Genomic DNA, 21859 nt, shown 5'->3' with positions numbered 1-21859 from the left:
TTAATTAATGCAAGTAATCTTTGCATAATAACCGAATTCGCTTTCAGAAAAATCAACTTTGCAATGAAGTTTTCTAGAATCTGACATTGAATACAAACACACTTTCCAGTCTAAGTTTAGTCGAAAAAAATGGTTTTCACAATGAAAAGAAATTAGTATACGAATGGAGAGATCCCAGAAAATCACAATTATTTTTGCAAAAGTCGGATATTAGTTTAAAAGAATTTCAAAATGTTTATGACAACGTTTTCGGGAAAGTGTATAATTGACAGAACAAAATAACATAATTTTTCCATTCACCACTTGGTGGCGCATTGTTTAATTTATCCGCTGAACGTCCATTTAGGGCGCAAGCACAAAACATGTTCCACAACGACTTCCACTGTCCACAAATCATTTGACATTGACATTACACAAAACTCAAAAGTGAAGTTTGTCAACGCACATGGTTCAGTTAAATATTTTTTTTAGTGAAAAAGTACATTTTTGTTGTGTGTTGTGGAGAACCGACTTTAGTTAAAAAATAGCCAAACAATTTGAAAATGACTTCCTTAAGTCAACAACTTAAAAAACTCGCTGTCCCACAGACATCGAACTTAGCTGACCTAAAAGTAAAGGCATCAATTCTCTTCGAACCGAAAGAAGCCGCCACTAAAGACAGAAAAACCATTTACGATCTAGGCTGTGATGGTCTCTCCGAGTTAATAGCCCTAAATCATGCTTTTGTGGAATTTGAAGAAACTCTGTTCCAGAACACTTCGCTAAATCTCGAGCGTTCAGTGGAAGATTCATCTTTCAATCAAAATCTGGACAGACATATAAAAAAGTTCTTCCATCACTTGTCGCCGTATTTTATGCTCCGCTCCTCACATCTCTGCCTTGAATGGTTGATTAGGAGGTTCCGCGTGCACGAGTATAACAAAGACGACTTTGTCGCCCTCATTCTGCCTTACCACGAAACGAACATCTTTGTCAGATGTATACAGATCCTAAGGATTAAAGACACATCCGATCCTTGGAACTGGCTGCAACCGCTTCAAAAGCCAGGAGTGCCACTTCCCAAGAGTGCAATTTTCAACAGAGCTGCCTGTGAACCAAGTTTCCTTCAATTTGTCTGCAAGAGTGTCGTCGAGGCGACCAAAGAACTGGGAAACAGGGCGCCTACCTTGCAATGCCTTATTAATTTCTATTGCTCGGTTGTGATTGGAGCGTTTGAGAACTGCAATCAGATCAAAGAATGGCATGTCACAACAATCATGCCCTCTATTACAAAGGGAATCAAATCGGGAGTTCCGGATTTCATCTCTGCCAGTTTCATGATCACAACTCAGCTTGTCACCAAAACTAGCCTCACTCTCAAGCTATTGAATGTCCTTATTGGTCATATCTGGAGAATCGAGTGTGAACCCCTGCAAACCACATCGATTTTGTTACTCAATTGGATTTCAAAGACCCAAGCGAATGTCTTAACTCGATTCCCCGAGAAAGGGTTTGTAAAATTCATCGAAAATGCATGGTTAAACAACATTATGAGCACCCTCAGCAAAGACGGGATTTCAATGATTTATCTGACTATTCCTTTGGTCAGAACTGCCTTTGACATTTTACAAAACGACGTGGCTAATGCAGAGGCTTGTAAACGTTATATTGAGAGTTTGCTCTTCGAGGTTCATTTTCCCAGTCATTCGGCTAAGTTGCTTATTAAGTAAGTCTAATTTTTAGTACACGAAATAGAGAGAGAGCTTATATTTTAATTTAACATTTTAGATGTGTCCTGGAAGCACTCTCGCTCAAAGAACACAAAGAACTTAACGACGGAGATGTAATTGACTTGGAGTCGGATTCCGAACTGCCGAATCAGAGCAATGTGATCAATTGGTTTACTAAGATCATTCAAATTTTGGAGCGTCAATATCCAAGGGAAATGGATATGATGATCAAGGAAGCCATGGAAAGTGGAGACAATGAAAAATCAAAGAATGGAATCAAAGTTGCTCTTGGTAAGTAACCATCAGGAATTGCCTTTCTTATCCCTATGAAAGTTGTTATTGAACTTAGACTTGAAAGTCTTCCGCCGCACAAAGAGCCCATAGCTTAAACAACTTAGAAGTTTAGTCGACTTTAAACTTATGTACATGGTTTTTGCTTATTCATCTCTTAGCTTGTTTTACTTAAGAAGAGATAAAAATTCAAACAGTGCAGTGCTCTTTGTTGGTTACCCAATTTTTTTACAATAAAGATACAATACCGTGCTCCACCTACAGTTAGTTTAGGTTAACGAATGCTTACTTACTTAAGGTACGCTACAGTCCGGGCGGATCTGGCCCTCAACCAACATTCGTCTCCAGCCAGCTCGGTCCCTAGCTAGCTGTCTCCAGTTTCGTACGCCAAGTTGGTTGAGGTCCTCTCCCACCTGCGTGCGCCACCTGAGTCGCGGTCTTCCTCGGGATTGGATTCGAAGACCTTCCGGGCTGGAGCGTTGATGTCCATCCGCTCTACATGACCTAGACATCTAAGCCGTTGGACTTTAATTCTGCTAACTAGGTCAGTGTCGCTGTACAGCCCGTACAGTTCGTCGTTATATCTTCTCCTCCATTCTCCATCTATGCGTACGGGACCAAAAATCACCCGAAGAATTTTTCTCTCGAAGCATCCTAAGACGCTCTAATCTTTCTTTGGCAGGGTCCAGGACTCAGCGTCATAAATGAGAACCGGGATGATGAGGGTCTTATAGATTGATTGTAGATGCTCGAGAGAGGACTTTACTTCTTAATTGCCTTCTAAATCCAAAGAAGCAGTTATTCTTCGTTTGATTTCAGCGCTGGTGTCGTTGTCTGTGTTTATAGCGGTGCCTAGGTAGACAAAGTCCTTAACTACCTCAAAGTTATAGCTGTCCATGCTGACGTTTTGTCCACGACGTCTTTGTTCAGTATCCTTTTTTGATGACAGCATATACTTGGTCTTGCCCTCATTGACGAATAAACCCATCTTCTTCGCTTCCGTCGCAATGCTCAAAAACACTCCACTGACATCACGCTTTGATCTTCCAATTATGTCAATATCGTCTGCGTATCCGAGTAATTGGATGGACCTTTTGAATATTGTGCTTCTATTGTTGACGGTTGAGTTTTGCACAATTCTTTCGAGATCGATATTGAAGAAGTCGCATGACAGTGCATCGACTTGTCTTAAACATTTTTTGACATCAAATGCATCGGTGACATCTTTTCCGACCTTGCAAGAGCAGCGTGCCATTTCCATCGTCATTCTGCCTTAACGGATAAGTTTGACAGAGATGCCAAAACTAGACATTGCTCTTCCCTATGGATGCTGTCATACGCGGCTTTAAAATCGATAAAGAGATGGTGGGTATCGATTTGAAGCTCCTGGGTTTTTTCCAAGATCTGCCGTAGTGTGAATATATGGTCGTTCACATAATACGGCAGAGAGGATCTTGTATTCATTGTTAAGTAGGCGCAATTTAGAGTGTCTCTTTTTTTTATGTATATAACGAAGGCTTGGGTAATAAAAATAACCAAAAGTGTCCTAACTTTCAAACTCCTACTTGGCGAAATGAACTTACTCATATTAAATTTTTCAGTGGGACTTACTAAGTTCTTAATTTGGGAATGAAATTAAACGATCTTAGACCCAACTTAAATTGAGTTCACTTTCACCATACCCAGGCCCGGATTAATAGTGGGCTAGGGGGGACTGCAGCCCGGGCCCGCGGAAACGAGGGCCCCATCCCATTAAGAAATTTAAACCGTAAAACCGCGATATTCAAACTTTACAATCTAATAAACCCAAAAAAATAAAAACCAAAATTAGTTGACCCCACAAAATCCAAACTCGAAATCTATATACCCCAAAAACGTTAAACCCACATAGCTCAACTTGCTAGCATCTCCAAAAAGTCAAACCCACATAGCCTAAGTCGCTATTAACCCAAAACTTTAAACGAAGTGTGGAAATATTCTGGACTAATTAGTAATTATCTCAAGTAGCTTATTTAATATTGAATAAGAGAGATGTGCGAATTGAGCGTTAAAGTACATTTGTGGTAAAAGATACTAGTGTTGCAAAATTTAGAATTGTTGATTTCCACGAGTCCGTTTTGAGTTTACAAACGAAAAATGGCGAGATAAATTTAGTCGCGGAAGTATTGAATCGTATTTTTTGACACAACGTACGTACAGTTGAATTCTCCGAAACCCTACCGTGTTAAAAATTCAACTTTACGCGAATTACGCGTATCTAAAAATTAATGTTCGACCCAAAGGTGTTCGAATTTAAATATTTTAATACTATTTTTTTTAAAGAAGCACTAAAAAGCAATGTATTTGTTTCAATAAAACATGGACACATGTACTATGGCATTTGAATTTAAAGTTAAATCATATAGAACGTGAAAAGTATCTAGATAGAGTGTATATATATATATTTTTTTTTTTTTCAAAATAAAAATTCTGACTTTAAGTCTTCCAAAAAAGATTTTGGAAAGCAAAATAGATTGTTTTCGTCGAATTATTTTCATCGTAAACAATGGAGAAACATGTGAACACAATTGGCTTTTTTTCTGAATCTGTGGTCAACAAAATTTTAAATTTTTTTGCCACACGGACTTTATTGATATTTTTTGCTTTAGTTGGTGATCATAAGTAAAAATAAATAGTTAAAAAAAAATAGTTGGCCAAAGATTTTATTTAATTGAGTAATTTAAAATATTGCAAAATAGCACAGTTCTTGTTAATCAAAACTGTATTTTTTTATAAATGACTTAATAAATCTCAGATTTTCTTCCATGTTTCGTTTTTAATTGTCCAGCAGTAATCCGCTAACATATATGGGTTCCATTTGCCCTAGTACCGCTTTTCCATATTCAAAATGTGTTGATGGAACCTCTCACAGTGTTCGTAGCTGACAGGCACTAAATTGTCAGGAAAAAAATCCAGGTGGGAGTTTAAAAAGTGGATCTTAAGTGACATGTTGCAACCCAAAGCTTCATATGTCATTAACAGCTCGCTAACCAACTCGCTGTAGCTGTCACTCTTGTGGTTACCCAACAAATTTGCAACAACATTTTTAAAAGCCTTACATGCAGATTTTTCTAAATCGCTTAGTTTTTAGACGAGATCCTAATAGTTCTGATTTAGAATCCGAACTAAATCATTTTAGACTCCTTGAGTTATGTAATGTGGCACGTTTGCGATTTCTTTAAACTGAAAGTCATCGTCCTCGTCAACACATTTACATACCTGAAGTGGACGGGTGTGAATGGTCATTTTGAACAGACGTAGTTGCAACTAGTAATAGTTCTGGCAATTTTTTACAACTGGAGACTGGTCTTATATCCGAAGATAAGTTAGGGGAAATAACAGTATTTTTTTTCTTGTATTTTATACCGTTTGGTAGTACCCGTGGCATGATGGTTAGTGCGTTGGACTGTCATGCAAGGGGTCTTGGGTTCAATCCCTGCCTGTGCCACCTTAATTTAAAAATAATTTTCTACAAAAAAATTCTCGTATAGATCAAGATCTTGCAAAACGGTTGGAATCAGAAATTTTGTACTGGACTGAAGGATTAAAAAGAATAATTGCTAGCATTCGCTTTTTAACTAAAAGAGGTCTATCATTTCGTGGTACCAATGAAGTTATTGGATCTCCAGATAAAAGATTGGAATATTAGAATTGTTGTCTGAATTTGATCTATTTTTGAAGGAACATTTAATTAATGGTGCAAATAAAGGTCGAGGAAATGTTTCTTACTTATCTAAAACAATTTGCGAAGAGCTCATTGATTTGATGTCAAATAAAGTATTAAATAAGATTATTAATGAAATAAAATCAGCTAAATATTGGAGCCTCATTGTTGATTCTACGCCAGATTTATCGCACGTGGATTAATTTATCTGCTATGGGCATATCACGTTTGCTTTGTTTGCTTTTTACAAATAAAAAACCATACGGGAGAGCAACAAAGTATCGATATATTACACTTGCTGGAAGAATACGATTTGAACATCAAAGACTGTCGAGCACAAACCTACGATAATGCCAGTAACATGTAAGGAAAATACTCTGGATTGCAGGCTCGTTTAAAAAAAGAAAATTAATTAGCTTTTTACGTTCCCTGCGTTGCACATTCATTGAATCTAGTTGGCGAATGTAGCGTGAATGAAAATATTCATTCCACGAATTTTTTTAATCTTTTACAAACATTGTTCAACTTTTTTAGTTTATCTACAAATAGATGGAATGTATTGCAAAAAGAAAGTGGAAAAATTAAGAGTTTGTCCATAACTCGATGGTCGAAAAGAGCAGATGCTCCAGTGAATAATTTTGCTTGTATTTTGAATGCGTTCAGCTGCTTAGTTGATGATCAAAATCAAAAATTAGATACTCGAAGCTTCATCTTTAAAATCGGAAATTATTAAACTTAAAAATCCCTTTATTGCGGTATTCTAGAAAGAGATTTTAAGTAGATTAGTCGCCACCAATTCGTATTTGCAATAAGTGGAACTACATTTAAACGTAGCTAAAAACCTGATGTTGTCTTTGATTGAATATTTAAAAAATATACGATATAATTTTTCACAAATTGAAATAGAATCTTAAGCCTTAAGCAAAGAAGTTAATCAGGAATTTTCTGATTTCAATAAAAGAAAAATTACAAAAATATTGAACGACGGAGTAAAAGATAAAGAAACGCTCTATGGATCTGATAAGTTTAGAATTGGCACTTTTTATGTAATAATAGATAAATTGCACAAGAGGATTGAAGCTTACACTTACATCACTCATATCTTCGGTTTTTTTTGCAAAATTTTAATTATGAGTCAAAATGAAGTAAACATAAAAACAAAAAATTTAGTCGAAATTTATCATAGCCCTTTATTAAATATTAGTAACAATAGCTGTCGCTTATTGTGAAGCAGAAAGATCTTTCTCAGTCCTTAAAAGAAATATGTACCGATCTTCGATGTTGAATGAAAGATTATCATCTTTAACTCGTTTAGCAATCGAATCTGAATTATTAAGATCGATTGAGATTAATAATTTGATTCAAAATTTTGTAAAAATGAAATTAAGAAAAAAATGTTGTTTAATAATTATTATTTACAATATATACTTACTCATTCAATCTAATAAATCCTAATTACTACATAATTTGTTACTTTTAATTATTAGAGTTTTGAATAATCAAAAAGAAATGGTCTAACGGTCTGACGGTTTTGAGTTAATTTTGTTTGGATTAATTACAAATTGGGTTATGTGGGATTAACGCTTTTGGGTTAACGATTTTTCATTTGTAGTTGCAAAATGAACACATTTAAAAAACGTTAAAAAGAGCCCCTGATGAATAATTATCCCCTGGTATCAAAAATTCTTAATCTTATCGGGGGTTGAAGTACTTGGTGGATAGCTTCTTGGATTTTGGATGCGTCAACACTCAACACCTCGGTACATCCTCTCTGAGAGCGTGGACTCCTAGCGCCCCGGGATATTGGGTTGGCTCGCTTGGGGTTTAGGACGCTCTGGGTTATTAGGGGTTGGCTTGCTTGGGTTTTATATCTTTTTAGGGGGCCTCAAAATTGAAATAGCCCCTGCTCCCATTTTCTTTAATCCGGGCCTGACCATAACAGCGAAGTGTAAAGACAGAGGGTAGGAAAATCGTTTACCGACAAATAATGGGATTTTGTTCATATTAAACTAAATTTTTGTTGGAATTTAGTTCATTGAGAATTAATGTTTTTGAGATTTTGTTGGATAGATAGATTTTACAATTATAACATATGTAAATATTTTATTACAAAAATCATAATAGCGTAGCATTTGCCGTCTGCTAAATTGACAACTTTAATAACTAATTGACAAAAAAAAAAAACATTAAACGAAAAAAAAAAACATTTTAAAAAGACTAATTTAAAAACAGAGACAAAAACAAATGACTAACAAATTTAAAGCATCAGAAGTCTTCATTCATAATTCTGGGTCTACATACATATACCGTAACGCATCTTTGCAATAGTTATAGAGCTTGGAGACATCCATCTTATTCAGCCTACTAAGAACTTGTTCCTCTGATAAAAAGTCACTTCCAAGAATATTTTTTCTAGTTTCCCTTATAGTTGGACACGTTTCGGCGAAATGTATGACTTTATCTCTTTCTGCAAAATTGCAAATAGTACACTCCAGTGGTAAATCGTGTCTGTTCGCTTCTTAACTTGGTCATTGTAGCAATAACGTTTACATTATCATGGGAGTAATTCCTTTCTGCGAGATTATGGTTGAGTCTACTGTAAGTTGTTCTGAACAAGGACCGCACTGCTCTACACTTCTCATCTACCGCTGCTATAACCTTGTAGGTACATAAGAGCTTTACTGTGCGATACATCTTCCGCATTTAAATCAAAATTTAAATTGCATCCTTCTGCGAGACTCGACCACTCACTGTATAAGTGATTTTGGTCTTCAACAGCTTTTACTACCAGTTCATACTAAAGACGTGCAGGAGATAATCCGCTTTCATCTTTAGGGTCTTTATAAATAAAGGTGATAGTGCGGTTTCCAGCATAATCACATAATTTGGCGTATTTTTTGGAAGACGAAATATTCCCATACTTGTGAGAAATTGCACTTTTCATTCGATGCATTTCAATATCATCACCTTAGCTTTTTGAGTATTGACTGTAAGGATCCAAAAGCAGCAGTGGTATAATCTATTTATCATAAGTTGTAGTGTTTCTGGGAAATACGCAAAAATTACTACATCATCTGCAAACATTAATGCCTTAATACAAAATCCTACTAAATCAACACCACCTGGTAGGTAATCTACAGGGTCATCTATGAAGAGCGAAAACAAGATGGGACTCAATGTGCACCCCTGCCTTATTCTACAGATGGTTGTGAACCAACCAGAAAGTTCTTCGAGAACGCGTCCGAACTTCAGAGACAAGCCCAGACCATATAGCTTGTAGAATGAAACACCTCGGTTGATTGAGGATTCTTTTTTGTGTATCGGGAAGAATATAGCGTCACGAAATTCATTTACGGAAATAGACGTTCTTTTAACATGACTGTTTTGTATTTATAGAACTCAACAGGAATACCATTTGCACCCGCCGCTTTTCGATCTTTAAGAGATCCTATAGTTAATTCCTCTTCTTGAAGGTTAATTTCCGTATCTAGGATTTCGTTGTTGGATCCAGTTATCGCATAGTGCCAATTTGTGTTTATGCTGCTTTGATTCAATAATTCTTTGAATTGAGTGGATTTTGTTTTTAATTGATTGTTATTTAATAAATTATTAATAGTTTGCTACAATTGTTTTAAACATAGTGTTTGAATACTTGCATTATCCTTAATAAATATTGTATTATATCCTTTACTATTTATAAGTCGATCTTGATGTACAGCTGTTTTTTTAATCAATTAATACCAAATATCAAATAGTTTCTTATGCACTGCGAATTATTTACCATTCAATTTCCACTCAAGTTTCCAAAAATCGATGGCGGTTTCGCAGGTTGCCAGTTTAGATGCCTGCATTTCTTCACAATTCTTCTTTTTGTTTTTACATAGCTCCTTATATTGATTGAGATGTTGTTAGTAGGGCAGCAACACATCGTGAACATTTTCATCGGTCTGATATTCATTTAACATCTAGTGGCACATCCCTAGATTTCGAGCGTCCTTGTCTACGCCATCTCTTTAGCGACTACCAGAAATGTATTAAAAGTTCTTTTCGGTAAAAATCCTATTCGCTAATGGAAGCATACAATTTTAGGATTTTAAATTTTAAATAAATGCAACTTACTAAATAAATAGGCCAAATAAAAAAGCACAACTAAGATGAAGCTTGGTCCCAATCAGCAGGTTCATTATTGAATTTGGAATTCTTAAATGTTTCCCTAGGATACTCAGTTCATTTGACCACTGGGGTTGAGCTTACATTTACCTTTGGATATAGGGCAAGAGATTTCATAAGACTTTTTGAATGGCAGAGTTTACTTTATCAACTTGCTATTCAATTTCTGAGAAATGTTCAAGAGTTAGTTCAACATGTTGATCCAAAGCAATGGACACTCTAGTATTGAAGGCTTCTCAGTTTATTTTTTGGGTTTCTTTTAAGTTTCGGTTTTTTGTACTATGAATGCCAAAAAAAACAACTATCATAGCTTCTGTCGTAAGTAAAGTATTAAAAGCAGTTCCGAAACTAGAGATAACTGTAGGGCTTATTCTTGATTTAATTTACTTTAAATTAAATTCGGGTTTGAAATAATCATGCAAAACTTCAAACGATCATGCAAAAATATTAAACTTAAAAAAACTCATAAATGAAATCACATGCAAAAATAAAAAAAAGAAGACAAGTTAATCAGTTGGATGCTTTATTCGAACTAAACTTCTTAAAATTAACAAAACTCATTTAGCTTAAAACTATATAACAAATTATATAACAAAAATTAACTGTTACAAAATATCAAAAGCAGTATTAAGTATTATATCGTCAATCGTTTATGCTGTTATTAGCTGAGCTTTTTATAAATAACATTAAAATAAACTTAAAGAGCGTTTGCAAAAAGAATGAGAGTTTTCTCTTGAGCATATGTAATGTGCATATGTGCATATACCAAATATCGTAAAACGAAGTGTTACTGGATGGTGTCTTCAATATTCTATTTATTTAGTCATTAATTTTATGAAAGTATTTCAACTCCTACAACTCGGCCATTCTGACCGAAAATCGTCCTCGATTTAAGGTTTATGCACACAATGTTTACATTGTTATAAATTTATTTGAGCTTTAAAATATTACATATTAATTTAATTTTTTTTTTCATTATTTTCTTGCGTTACAATTATACGAGTAGTAGCATTATGTACCTTTTATTTATTTTGTTTTGTTCTTAATCTTTTGTTTTTATACAATCAAAATTTTTCTTTAAATGTACGTATTAACATACATGCGATAAGTCAATGAACTTAAAATTAAATTTTAATGAAAGTGAAAAAATATTCACATAATTCTTATTTTTCGAAAGCATATAAATGCATATAAATTAAATGCTTCCAACAAAATAAAAGATCAAAAATCACGAGTTTAGCAATAGTAAAATCAATACATGCAAATTGTTATATTTTTTGTTTTGTAGGTATCGAAAATAAAAAAAATCACAGATCGTTATTTGGCAACAAGGAAAAAGCAATAAGGTCATGCAAAATAATACAAATTTATTTATGAATATATGGTTTCATGTTCTCAGGACAGCAAACTCCTTCATAAGGAATTCGGGATATTTGTAAATTTTCTAGGTCTTTAATTATGTAACGATCATTTGGCAAAATCTTAATAATTTCAAATGGCCCTTTGTACTTAGCCAGAAATTTCTTGTTTAAGCCGGGTGTATTTACTACATTTTTAATAAGAACAAAATCACCAATCTTGTATTGATGCTGTTTTTTATGGCGTTTATCGAAATAAATTTTGTTTTGATTTTGAATTTCTACAGTTTTGACAATTGCTTCCTTTCTAATTTGCTCTAAGTCTCTAGGTACATGTTCAATTATATTTTCATCTAAGAATTCCTTAACATTGTCACTAATAATGCCTTTTTGAGCAACTCCAAAAAGCAACATACTGGGACTCTTACCTGTACTTTTGTTTTCAGTGTTATTAAGCGCAAACTCAACTTTTTGCAAGGATTTTACCCAAATTCCTGAATCAATTTCACACTCTTTTGATAGCATGGGAGTAAGACACCTATTAATTCGTTCAACTTGACCGTTGGACTGAGGTGAACTTGTTGCAATTTTGACATGCTTAATGTCGTATTTTTCGCAAAAACTAGCAAAATCGTCCGAGGTGAAGCAACTTCCCCTATCAGAAACTATCCGTGTTGGTTTACTATAAAAAGAGAAATAGGATTCTAGGCATTGCATCACTTCCTTGGTGGTCGTACTTTTAACGGCATACAGTTTTACATATTTCGAAAAGCCGTCAACTATTACAAATATTTTTAATAAATATGATTTAAAATCATGAAAATAATATTTTTTTATTTTTAAAATCATGAAATGAAAATAAAAATAAAAATGAACCAGCATAGTGTTCAAATATGCGTTTCGCCCCGGTGCAATGGTTGGGCTCATCAGAAGATGACCATTACACCTTGTCTTGACGCATATTTTCTCGAATAAATCGAGATATGTGCTTTTTACTATTATTTGTAGATGTTGGCAATGGTCCATAGTGGTCTATGTGCAGCGTTTCAAAAGGTTTGTCGCCCTTAGGGATATTGTGCAGTCCAGCTTCCTTTTTGCCACTAATAGGCGAATAATATAGGCACTTTAAACAAGAGCTAATAAACTTTTTAATTTTATCCTTCATACCTGGAAACCAGTATGTTTGTCTTAGATAATTGAAACATTTTTCTACACCAAGATGGCATAAGCCTTCATGATGCGTACGAATGACATTGGTTTCCATTGATGATGGAACGTAAAAAAAAAAGACTTTTTATTTATCTTACGATAAAGTAAGCCATTTATAAGCTCATAGCCGGAACTGTCACGTTTTTCTAACATCTCAACCAACCTTTTAATGATGGGATCGTTTTGCTGGGCTGCAGCAAGTGCGTGCTCGAACGTGTCAGGTTCAACTATCAAAATATTTTGACACCTACTAAGAGCGTCGACGTGGTTCATCCTTTTACTATCTCTATGTTCAATGACATAGTCATAATCCTGAAGCTCTAATGCCCAACGCGAGATTCTAGGGTTTAAAATCTTTTTGTTTAAAGTTTGAGTAAGTGACCTGCAATCGGTAACGATCTTGAAGCGAATACCTGTTAGATAGATGCGAAACCTTCTCAGCGCATAAATAATCGCAAGGGTCTCTAACTCATACGAATGATATCTAGATTCAGGATCAGTTGAACGTTTAGAAAAGAAAAAGATGGGATGAAGTTTCTTATCTTGTTGACGTTGCAGCAACACAGCTCCAAAGCCCAAGCTGCTAGCATCACAGTGGAGTTCTGTGTCTGCATAAGGGTTATAAATGCTAAGAAGTGGAGCATGCAATAGTTTTTCTTTTAACGTATTGAAGCTTTTAATTTGCTCTTCGCCTAAAACAAACTGTGTATCTTTTCTTAAAAGATCATTAAGCGGTTTTGCAAGTAGGGAAAAATCCCTAATAAATTTCCTAAAATAGGAGCACAAGCCTAAAAAAGAATGCAGTTTTTTAGGATTCGTATGAAGTGGGAAATCTGCTACAGCTTTTAAGCCATCAACGTTAGGACCTATTCCATTTGCAGACACTTCGTATCCCAAATACTTAATTTTTTCATCCATGAAAACACACTTATCAAGGCGTAATTGTAGGCTATGCTCGGAAACAACGTGTAAAACTTCTTTCAAAACCGACAAATGATCTTCTTTCGTTTCAGTTGCCACTAGTAGGTCATCTATGTAGATTAAAAGTTTTCCAGAATTAATAAGTTCTTTAAAAATGTTATTTATATAGCGTTGGAAAACTGATGGTGCGTTTTTCAGCCCAAATGGCATACGCAGATATTCAAACTGCCCAAGAGGCGTAACAAAAGAGGTGAATTTGACTGAGTTTTCATCCATTTTTACGTGGTGAAAACCACTCTTAAGGTCTAGAAGCGTAAAGTTCCCCTTATTCCTAAGTCTATCGAGATGATATTCTATCAAGGGCAACGGGAAATTATCCTTGACTGTCACCTTATTTAGCTGGCGATAATCTACGCATAAACGCATTTCACCATTTTTCTTACGAGTCAAGACAATCGGGGATGCATATGGAGAATTACTTTCTCGAATGATGTTTTCTTTCAGCAAATTGTCTAAAACCTTTTGTAACTCAATTTTATGAACGTATGGTAGACGCCTAGGTGCGCAACTAAAAGGACTGTTAGAGTCCGTCAAAACAATTTTCATTTCGTAATCATCCGCATAATTTTGATTATCTTTAATACTTTCAAAAACAATATTTTCTAACTTTAGTTTTTCTTCATAGCTCAAATTTTCATTTATATTTAAACAAGTCTTTTCATCGCGCGTATCGCATGTATCAATTTTTAAAATTTCGAAATTAAAATCATCGTCATTATCATTATCTATATTAGTTTCGTTTTCAAAATTTTCTTCCTTTCTTTCTTCAACCGTTAATTTTATATTTGCCTTATGCAAAAAATCTCTTCCTAATACTACCGGATTTTCCATTGTCTTATCGCTCACAACATAAAAACATAAACTTACATAACTTAGTTTAAATTTAACACAACATAACAATTTACCTAATACATTCATCTTTGAGTTGTTGATCCCAACAAAATTATGCGTACATACATCTATGGCTGTCATCATGCAAGGTGGAACAAACTGCTGCTGGATAAAACTGATCGGGCTGCCTGTGTCAATTATAGTTGGTAGATGCATGTTGACTTGGATAGATCCAGCTTCAGAACATTTTAACTCAAACTCGAGAACTCCTTTAAAATCGGCTAACAAAGTGGAGATCGTAGATTCTTTTAATGGATCCTTATTTTGAACAACCAGGACCGAAGCTTTTTCGGAGCACTCACTGATAACGTGTCCCTTTTTTCCGCAACGAAAACACGAACCTCTCTCCCTTTTTGGCTTTGGGCACTTTGTTAAAATATGGCCAACTTCGTTACAATTGTAGCATTTTACCTTAGACTCAGTTCGTAACAAAGGTTTAGCTTGCTGCAAGGGTTTGCTGGTTTAACCCGAAGTTGTTGGTTGCGATTCGGCCCTTATTTTCTCATACTTTCTGAGGATAACTTTGAGCTCAGCAACGGTGTTGGCGGTTAGCATTAACTGCTTGTTGAACAGCGAATCGGGAATACCTTTTATGATGTACGTTATCACATCCTGCTCGTCAATCTCCGCTGACGACGCAATTTCTTGCATAGCAAGGACATATTGCAAAAAATTTTCGTCCCGTCGTTTTTTGCGATTGCGCAACGCATTGTGGACGTCTGTTGCTGTCGTATGATTATGAAACTCTCTTAGCAAAGCACCTTTGAGCTCGCCCCATGACTTAAAAGACCTTGACCTTAGGAACAACTTTGCCGTGCCTTTCAATAGTCTTTTCGGTTAAATAAACGATTCTGATTCACTAAAGCGGTAAGTAATAATTGCGTCATCGACAACCTCGACCCATTTTTTGATAGGATAGTCATCGTCACCACAAAATGTTGGAAGCGAGTCCTCGATGTCACGTGCTGAACACATACTACTAGGACGCGCATCACGTGCAGAACCGTTGAGTTCAGATATGCGTCGCTCCAGGTCAGAAATCTCCTGTTCCTTTTTAAGAATTTCACGCAGTTTCTCAAGGCGCAAAGTAACACTGGCAGATTCCTCATCCAACTCATCATCGTTATCGTCATTACTGTGTTCGTCACCTTCCTCAGTGTCGTGATCAGGAAAAAATTCCTCAATACGGTCAGTCTCAAAAGATGTGATAGCATCGTGTAAACGAGATTTAAGTGCATTTTTTATGCCTTGCGAACTTAAGCCCATTTCGCCTAATTTCGTTTTCAGTTTTTGTACATTGGCATTTTCAACAAAATTTAACGCACGTGTCTTAGCATCCATATTCATTAATTCGAGTTCGACAAAAGATTAACAAGCAAGTTTAATAAAAAAAAAATGATATGCATGCAAATATACGTTAAATGTCGGCACACTATCTCACTTCTGAAGGATTGTAGGGCTTATTCTTGATTTAATTTACTTTAAATTAAATTCGGGTTTGAAATAATCATGCAAAACTTCAAACGATCATGCAAAAATATTAAACTTAAAAAAACTCATAAATGAAATCACATGCAAAAATAAAAAAAAGAAGACAAGTTAATCAGTTGGATGCTTTATTCGAACTAAACTTCTTAAAATTAACAAAACTCATTTAGCTTAAAACTATATAACAAATTATATAACAAAAATTAACTGTTACAAAATATCAAAAGCAGTATTAAGTATTATATCGTCAATCGTTTATGCTGTTATTAGCTGAGCTTTTTATAAATAACATTAAAATAAACTTAAAGAGCGTTTGCAAAAAGAATGAGAGTTTTCTCTTGAGCATATGTAATGTACATATGTGCATATACCAAATATCGTTTACTGGATGGTGTCTTCAATATTCTATTTATTTAGTCATTAATTTTATGAAAGTATTTCAACTCCTACATAACACTTTTCAAAATCTGCAAATTTGAGGCAATTGTTTTCTTTGGTACGAAGTAAGTAGATTTTCCTGCGGTTGAGCCTTTGGCAAGGCCAAATATAGCATCAAATCATTCTTCATTACAAAACCGCTGACAATCACAAGGCTCCGAACATTGATCACACATCCTTGATTTGACATCCAAATATATTTTCTTCTTCGTTAACATAAAAGAAAATGTGTGGAAAATGATTTTCTACGAAAAGAAAAGTTGCGGTAGAACTAAAACATTGATTCATAAATCCTTTATATTTGTAATCAATTAAAGGTGAATTTAGAATAGAATACTTTAAATACGATATCCTTGTTTCAACCCGTATCATTTTGCTTATCCCATATTTTCTATCTTAAATTGATTTGATTTATCTTTAATAAAAAACAAAAACATTTAAAAATTACTTTGTTTCTCTATCTTTCAGCAATTCGTTATAAATTCCTCACAGAAGACACATCATCGATATTTGAAAAAATATACCACGTCAATCCCAAAATTCGTGCCATTTCTGTGAAAGAAATCGTTAAAAAAATCAACAAAAACGATAATGACGTTCAGCACTACAGTATGCTTAAAGAAGCTTTAGCCGATCGGATAAGCGATGACAATGAGAAGGTTGTTGAAGAAATCCTCAAACTTCCTACTAGTGTATGCATAGAAATGATTGGCATCAAGTCATTTGTGGATAATATCATCAACATACTTGACAAAGCAACAACAAATAGTATTGGTTGGGCATATCTTCAAACTGCAGCGCTGACTCATCTAACATCAGAGGCTGTGCTTAGAGAATACGATAGCAACATAATTCTACTGGCTGTCAGTAGGTATTTAATTCCAATTAAAAATGACCAAGACAATGCAAAGTACATTAAGACAATCTTGTCTAGTCCATTGGCTGAGAAGAAGCCATTTTTCCGGACTCTAGTTAAAAAGTACAAAGACTCAACAATCGACTTGAATGAATTTAAAATGGACTTCCTCGAAATTTTATCTACGTCAGACGACACGCCACATGCTGAGGATTTAGTCGAATCCATGAAGAAAAACGGTGAAGCCAGTTTTAAGACATCAATTCAGATGTCGCATTTTCTGGTCATGGTGTCGGTATGTTTCAAAAGAAAAAACAGTCTAAACAAATCCATCAACATCTTTGATTTTACGATGAATCAGTGTGCGCGCTTTAGGATCACACTTTCAAATAACGATAAAAAGCTTTCAAATGCTATTTCGTTGCAGTTGTTTGTTGATTTTCTGAATAGCCTTATCCAAGGAACTGATTTTGAAAAACTTCAAGATTGGAACTGCTGTTCAGAATCTTTGAAATTGTTTTTGAAAATATTTAGTCTTCTCACTTCGAAGGCATTTTCGTCAAAACTAGATCCGAATGATAAGAAAGAATGGGCTAAAAGCTTGCGGGATAATTTGAATACCCTATTCCCGACAATTAAAGAAAAACTGAACTTCTTGTCTCAGTTTTTGATACACGAAAACTTCGGTGGTACAGAAAACTTCACGGAATCTAGAATACGAGCTGCAAGGCTTCTGGAGATAATTTTGAGAGGAGGAAAGGTCGACAAACATGACGTAGACCTGCGGTTCATATTGAAGGCCATTGTTGCATTAAGTAGCCCAATTTCAACGATACGTGAGTGCGCAGTGGACATTCTTCGGGCAGTTAAGGGTTTCAGAGAGGAGCTGTCAACTCTTATTGGGAACATCGTTGAACGCAGTGAGGAAATTCAGTTCGACGCCGAACAGATTCCATTGATTCTTTTTACTATTCTCAGTAACAAACGGAAAACATCGAATAGTATATTGATTGGCAACATTTTGAATATAATCGACGACCCAGCTGAGACAATTTACTTTAAATCCAAAATCATCGAAATCCTTAAACACATTAAAAGCGTGAGCATTGTAAATTCTATGATTCCTGCTGCAATACTGGCACTGGACAATTCAGAAACAGTGGGCAATATAAAGATTATTGATCAAGCCTCAGCTAGCATATTTAAGTCCGTCGTATCACGCTTTGACGAGAATTGTATACAGGATGTGATATCAACCAATGACAATGCATGGAACCTCATAGAGAAGTCATTCAAAATGTTTAAGTCCTTCTTAAACTTAGATGGAAAGCTTACCCCTGTCCCTTGTGTAACGCTGGAAATTCTGGAAGAAGCAACTTACAACAAACTACCGAACGCGTATAAAATAAAACTCTTGAGACTCATTATCGAGACAATCTCGCTATCTGATAATGATACATTGTTTTTGGATGTAAATAAAGCCTTTAAAAAGTGCAGTATCGATTGCGACCATGTTCTGCCACTGCTCGAGGCCATGACAAATAACGGCAACGAAAACGCAACAATGCAAAAGAAGAAGAAACCAGTAGCTAGATCTTCAATAGTAGACGGCAGTTTGTTGAACTCCAGTCAATGGAAGGAGGGCGTTGTGCTCCTTGAAATACTGGAGAACAAAAAGAAGCTGCAAAATACTCAAGTTTTGATACCAGTGCTATTCGATACATTGAAAAGATGTTTGGATATGGAGAGCCAATCCCCAGCGGAATACACAAAACAACTTATTCTTTCAGCCTTGTTGCAGTGCTGCCAAAAGTCTAAGGCAGAAAATCTCCTCTGCAAAATTTCCGAAAACACGTTTAGAATTGACTTGATTGTACAATGCATTCGAGTAACACAGAATCCACAAACGCACTACAATGCCCTCTTGTTCCTATCCCATTGCGCTGGGCTCTTCCCCCAGCAAGTGCTCCATAATTTAGTCGACATATTCACATTCATGGGATCGTCAATTGCTAGGCACGATGATGCATTTAGCTTTCAGATTATATCTAATATTGTTGAGTCGATCATACCGATCCTGGTGGCAGACAGCAAATCCATGGTTGTCGGAAACAAACGTGTTGTTCCTGTTTTGAAAATATTCTCTGACATTTTGCTAGATGTGCCCGAACACCGCCGGGAGCCGCTCTACACTAAACTTTTGTCTACTTTAGGAGCTGAAAAGTATTTCTGGCTATTTTTGTGCGTTGTGTTTGAATCGCATGTAATCCATGAAGAGAAAAACAAAGCAAGTAGTTCTGCGGGTGCAGGAGAGAAACTTCCAAAGCGAATTGAAATAGTTTTAAATCTGTTAAATGAGTTTAGTACGAGCGTCTCAATACAAACGTGTACTTCTCTCTTGGACTACGTGAAAAGGCTTCCCATGAATAAAGAAGATGAAACAAAGACAACCAAATCGAATTTACAAGATCCCCAAGACAGTGATTTATTTGATGTCAAAGTACGAAGTGCCAAGCAATTAAGACACTACAAGTACTTAATTCTTCAGTTTGTTTCGACGTTTACCTCCTCGGCTAAGTTCTTGAAAGACATTTCAGCCCTCGATGAGGAACAAGCCAAACAGAACAAGTCCCTGTATCAAAGCTTCATTATAAAAACTCTCAGTTACATTCCGGACGTCACTGCGGCCATAGAGAAAACGACAGAACCCACGCAATTGAAATTCTGGAAAGTTATACAGCATCATTGTCACGACGCGTTAGACAATGTGATTTCACTGCTATCGCCCGATATTTTCCTGGTCGCCGTTCACGGTCTCTTGCAACATAAATTGTTGACTATACGCAAGAAAGTAATTGAACTCCTGATCAGCAAACTACAACAAAACATTGACTACTTTGAGGATTGCTCGGATGAGAATGTTCTAAATCTATTAAACTCTCTCGCCGAAACAATAACTGCGAAAGATCCTAAAGAGTCCCGCTCCACTGCGATGCCAGCAGCACCGAACGCAAACGAGATCACTGTAGTCCAACAAGTCGCATTGATTGCAATAAAACTTCTTTCGAGGAAGTTTGCTTTGAAATACAAGGAACAATTCAAAAATATTGTCGAACACTTGACTATGGTCATCAAGAAACGCTCCCGATTGCCGAAAGTGGTTCTCGCAACGGTTATTTTAGCACTTGTCGAGGTTATGTCAAACCTTAAAGCGCATGCAATCGCCCATCTGCCAAAATGTATGCCGCATTTGATTGAGGCACTCAACGATCAATCAAATATTCTGAAGAATCAATCGCCGGATAATGTTTGCTTAGCATTGATGACGGGTGTTCAAAAGCTATTTGAATCAATGCCCTTATTCTTAGGACCGTACATTGTGGGCATAGTCAGCGCACTTAGCACGATATGGTCGAACATAAGCCACAGGCAGGTGGAGCAAGACCAGAAGAAAATTGTCAACATAAACAAACTGGAAGCAATCTGGAAGAAGATAGCGGCTGAGGTGCCAGCTCGTGTTTTAATACCCAACTGCGAAAAGGCTTACTATGAGCTCATAAATGATGGCAACTTTTCAAGCGTAAGTTTCCTAATGAAACTATTTTTCGATTGCGTATCGAATGCAAGCGATTCCGATTTGTCAGCTATTCAAGGGGAGCTTACTAATTTCTTCCTGAAATGCTTGGAATTCCGTTCGCAAATAGGAAGCCTTAGTTCTACAAGTACGAATGACGTTTGTTCAACGGAAATGGAAATAATAAACGCATTTGTTGCATGGATTTTGAAACTATCTGAAAGCTCTTTCCGACCGGTATACAAGAAAGTATACGACTGGGGATTTGAGAAGGACGGTCCCAAGGAACGGGTTCTAACCTATTTCATACTCAATAGGTGCATTTCGAATTCGCTAAAGTCATTGTTTGTCTTATTTTCATCAGATTTTATAAAAGACGCCACTGAACTGTTAACATCATGCAACACTTCGAAAAACTCAGTTTTATACTTCGAAAACTCAGACCAACTTAATATGGAACTATTGGAAAATATTCTCTGCACTTTGGCAAACATTTTCATGTATGACAGTAAAGGTTTTACCAACCCTCATCGTTTTGACATTCTTATGCAACCCGTTGTTGATCAGCTGGAAAATAAATTGGTACTCGACAATGAAGAACTTCAAAATATTCTCTTGTTGTGTATCGGCCAACTTGCAGTTGCTGTTTCAAGTGATGTTCTTTGGAAACAGCTGCATTATCAAATTTTACTTAAAACGAGAGCTAATGTGCCGGAAGTTAGGATAATTTCTTTTAACTGTTGCGTTGAACTCGCTAGAAAGCTAGGCGATGATTTCACATCACTTTTGCCAGAGACAGTGCCGTTTATTGCAGAACTTTTTGAGGATGAAAATGCATTAGTTGTGAAAAATTCGAGAAGAGCCGTACAGGAACTGGAGTCTATTCTTGGCGAATCATTACAAAAATACTTGTAAAGTTTTTATTTCTGAAGTTGTAATAAATAACCCGCATAACATAAATATAAATCTTATGATTTAAATAAAATTGAGTAGAGTTTTCTTTAAATTTGTTCAGAATATAAAAGCTGCAAACCAAAGGTAACGAATTCTGAATGCTCGGTATGCAATTGTCTATACAAACGCACTTTTTTTTAATGCTGTTGAAGAGACAAACCTTGAGATAGGAGTTATACTCAGTTTTTATAGGTTATAGCCAAGTCAGAGGGCAATATTTATATGTACTGTGTTCAG

The 21859-nt window shown here is 35.7% G+C and overlaps 1 protein-coding gene across 1 annotated transcript; it reads left to right on the top strand.

Annotated features, from left to right (window-relative positions):
- The first annotated feature begins 469 nt into the window (after positions 1-469).
- Positions 470-21654, top strand: LOC129949379 (HEAT repeat-containing protein 1 homolog). Its single transcript, XM_056060807.1, has 3 exons — positions 470-1705; positions 1768-2000; positions 16707-21654. The coding sequence occupies exons 1-3, from the start codon at positions 543-545 to the stop codon at positions 21581-21583; spliced, it is 6273 nt and encodes a 2090-aa protein (XP_055916782.1). The 5' UTR covers positions 470-542; the 3' UTR covers positions 21584-21654.
- The last annotated feature ends 205 nt before the right edge of the window (positions 21655-21859 follow it).

This window comes from Eupeodes corollae, chromosome 3 (genome assembly GCF_945859685.1).
Source record: "Eupeodes corollae chromosome 3, idEupCoro1.1, whole genome shotgun sequence".
NCBI classification, from domain to species: Eukaryota; Metazoa; Arthropoda; class Insecta; order Diptera; family Syrphidae; genus Eupeodes; species Eupeodes corollae.
Note: the sequence above shows the minus strand (reverse complement) of the source record. Positions and strands in the feature narration are given on the sequence as shown.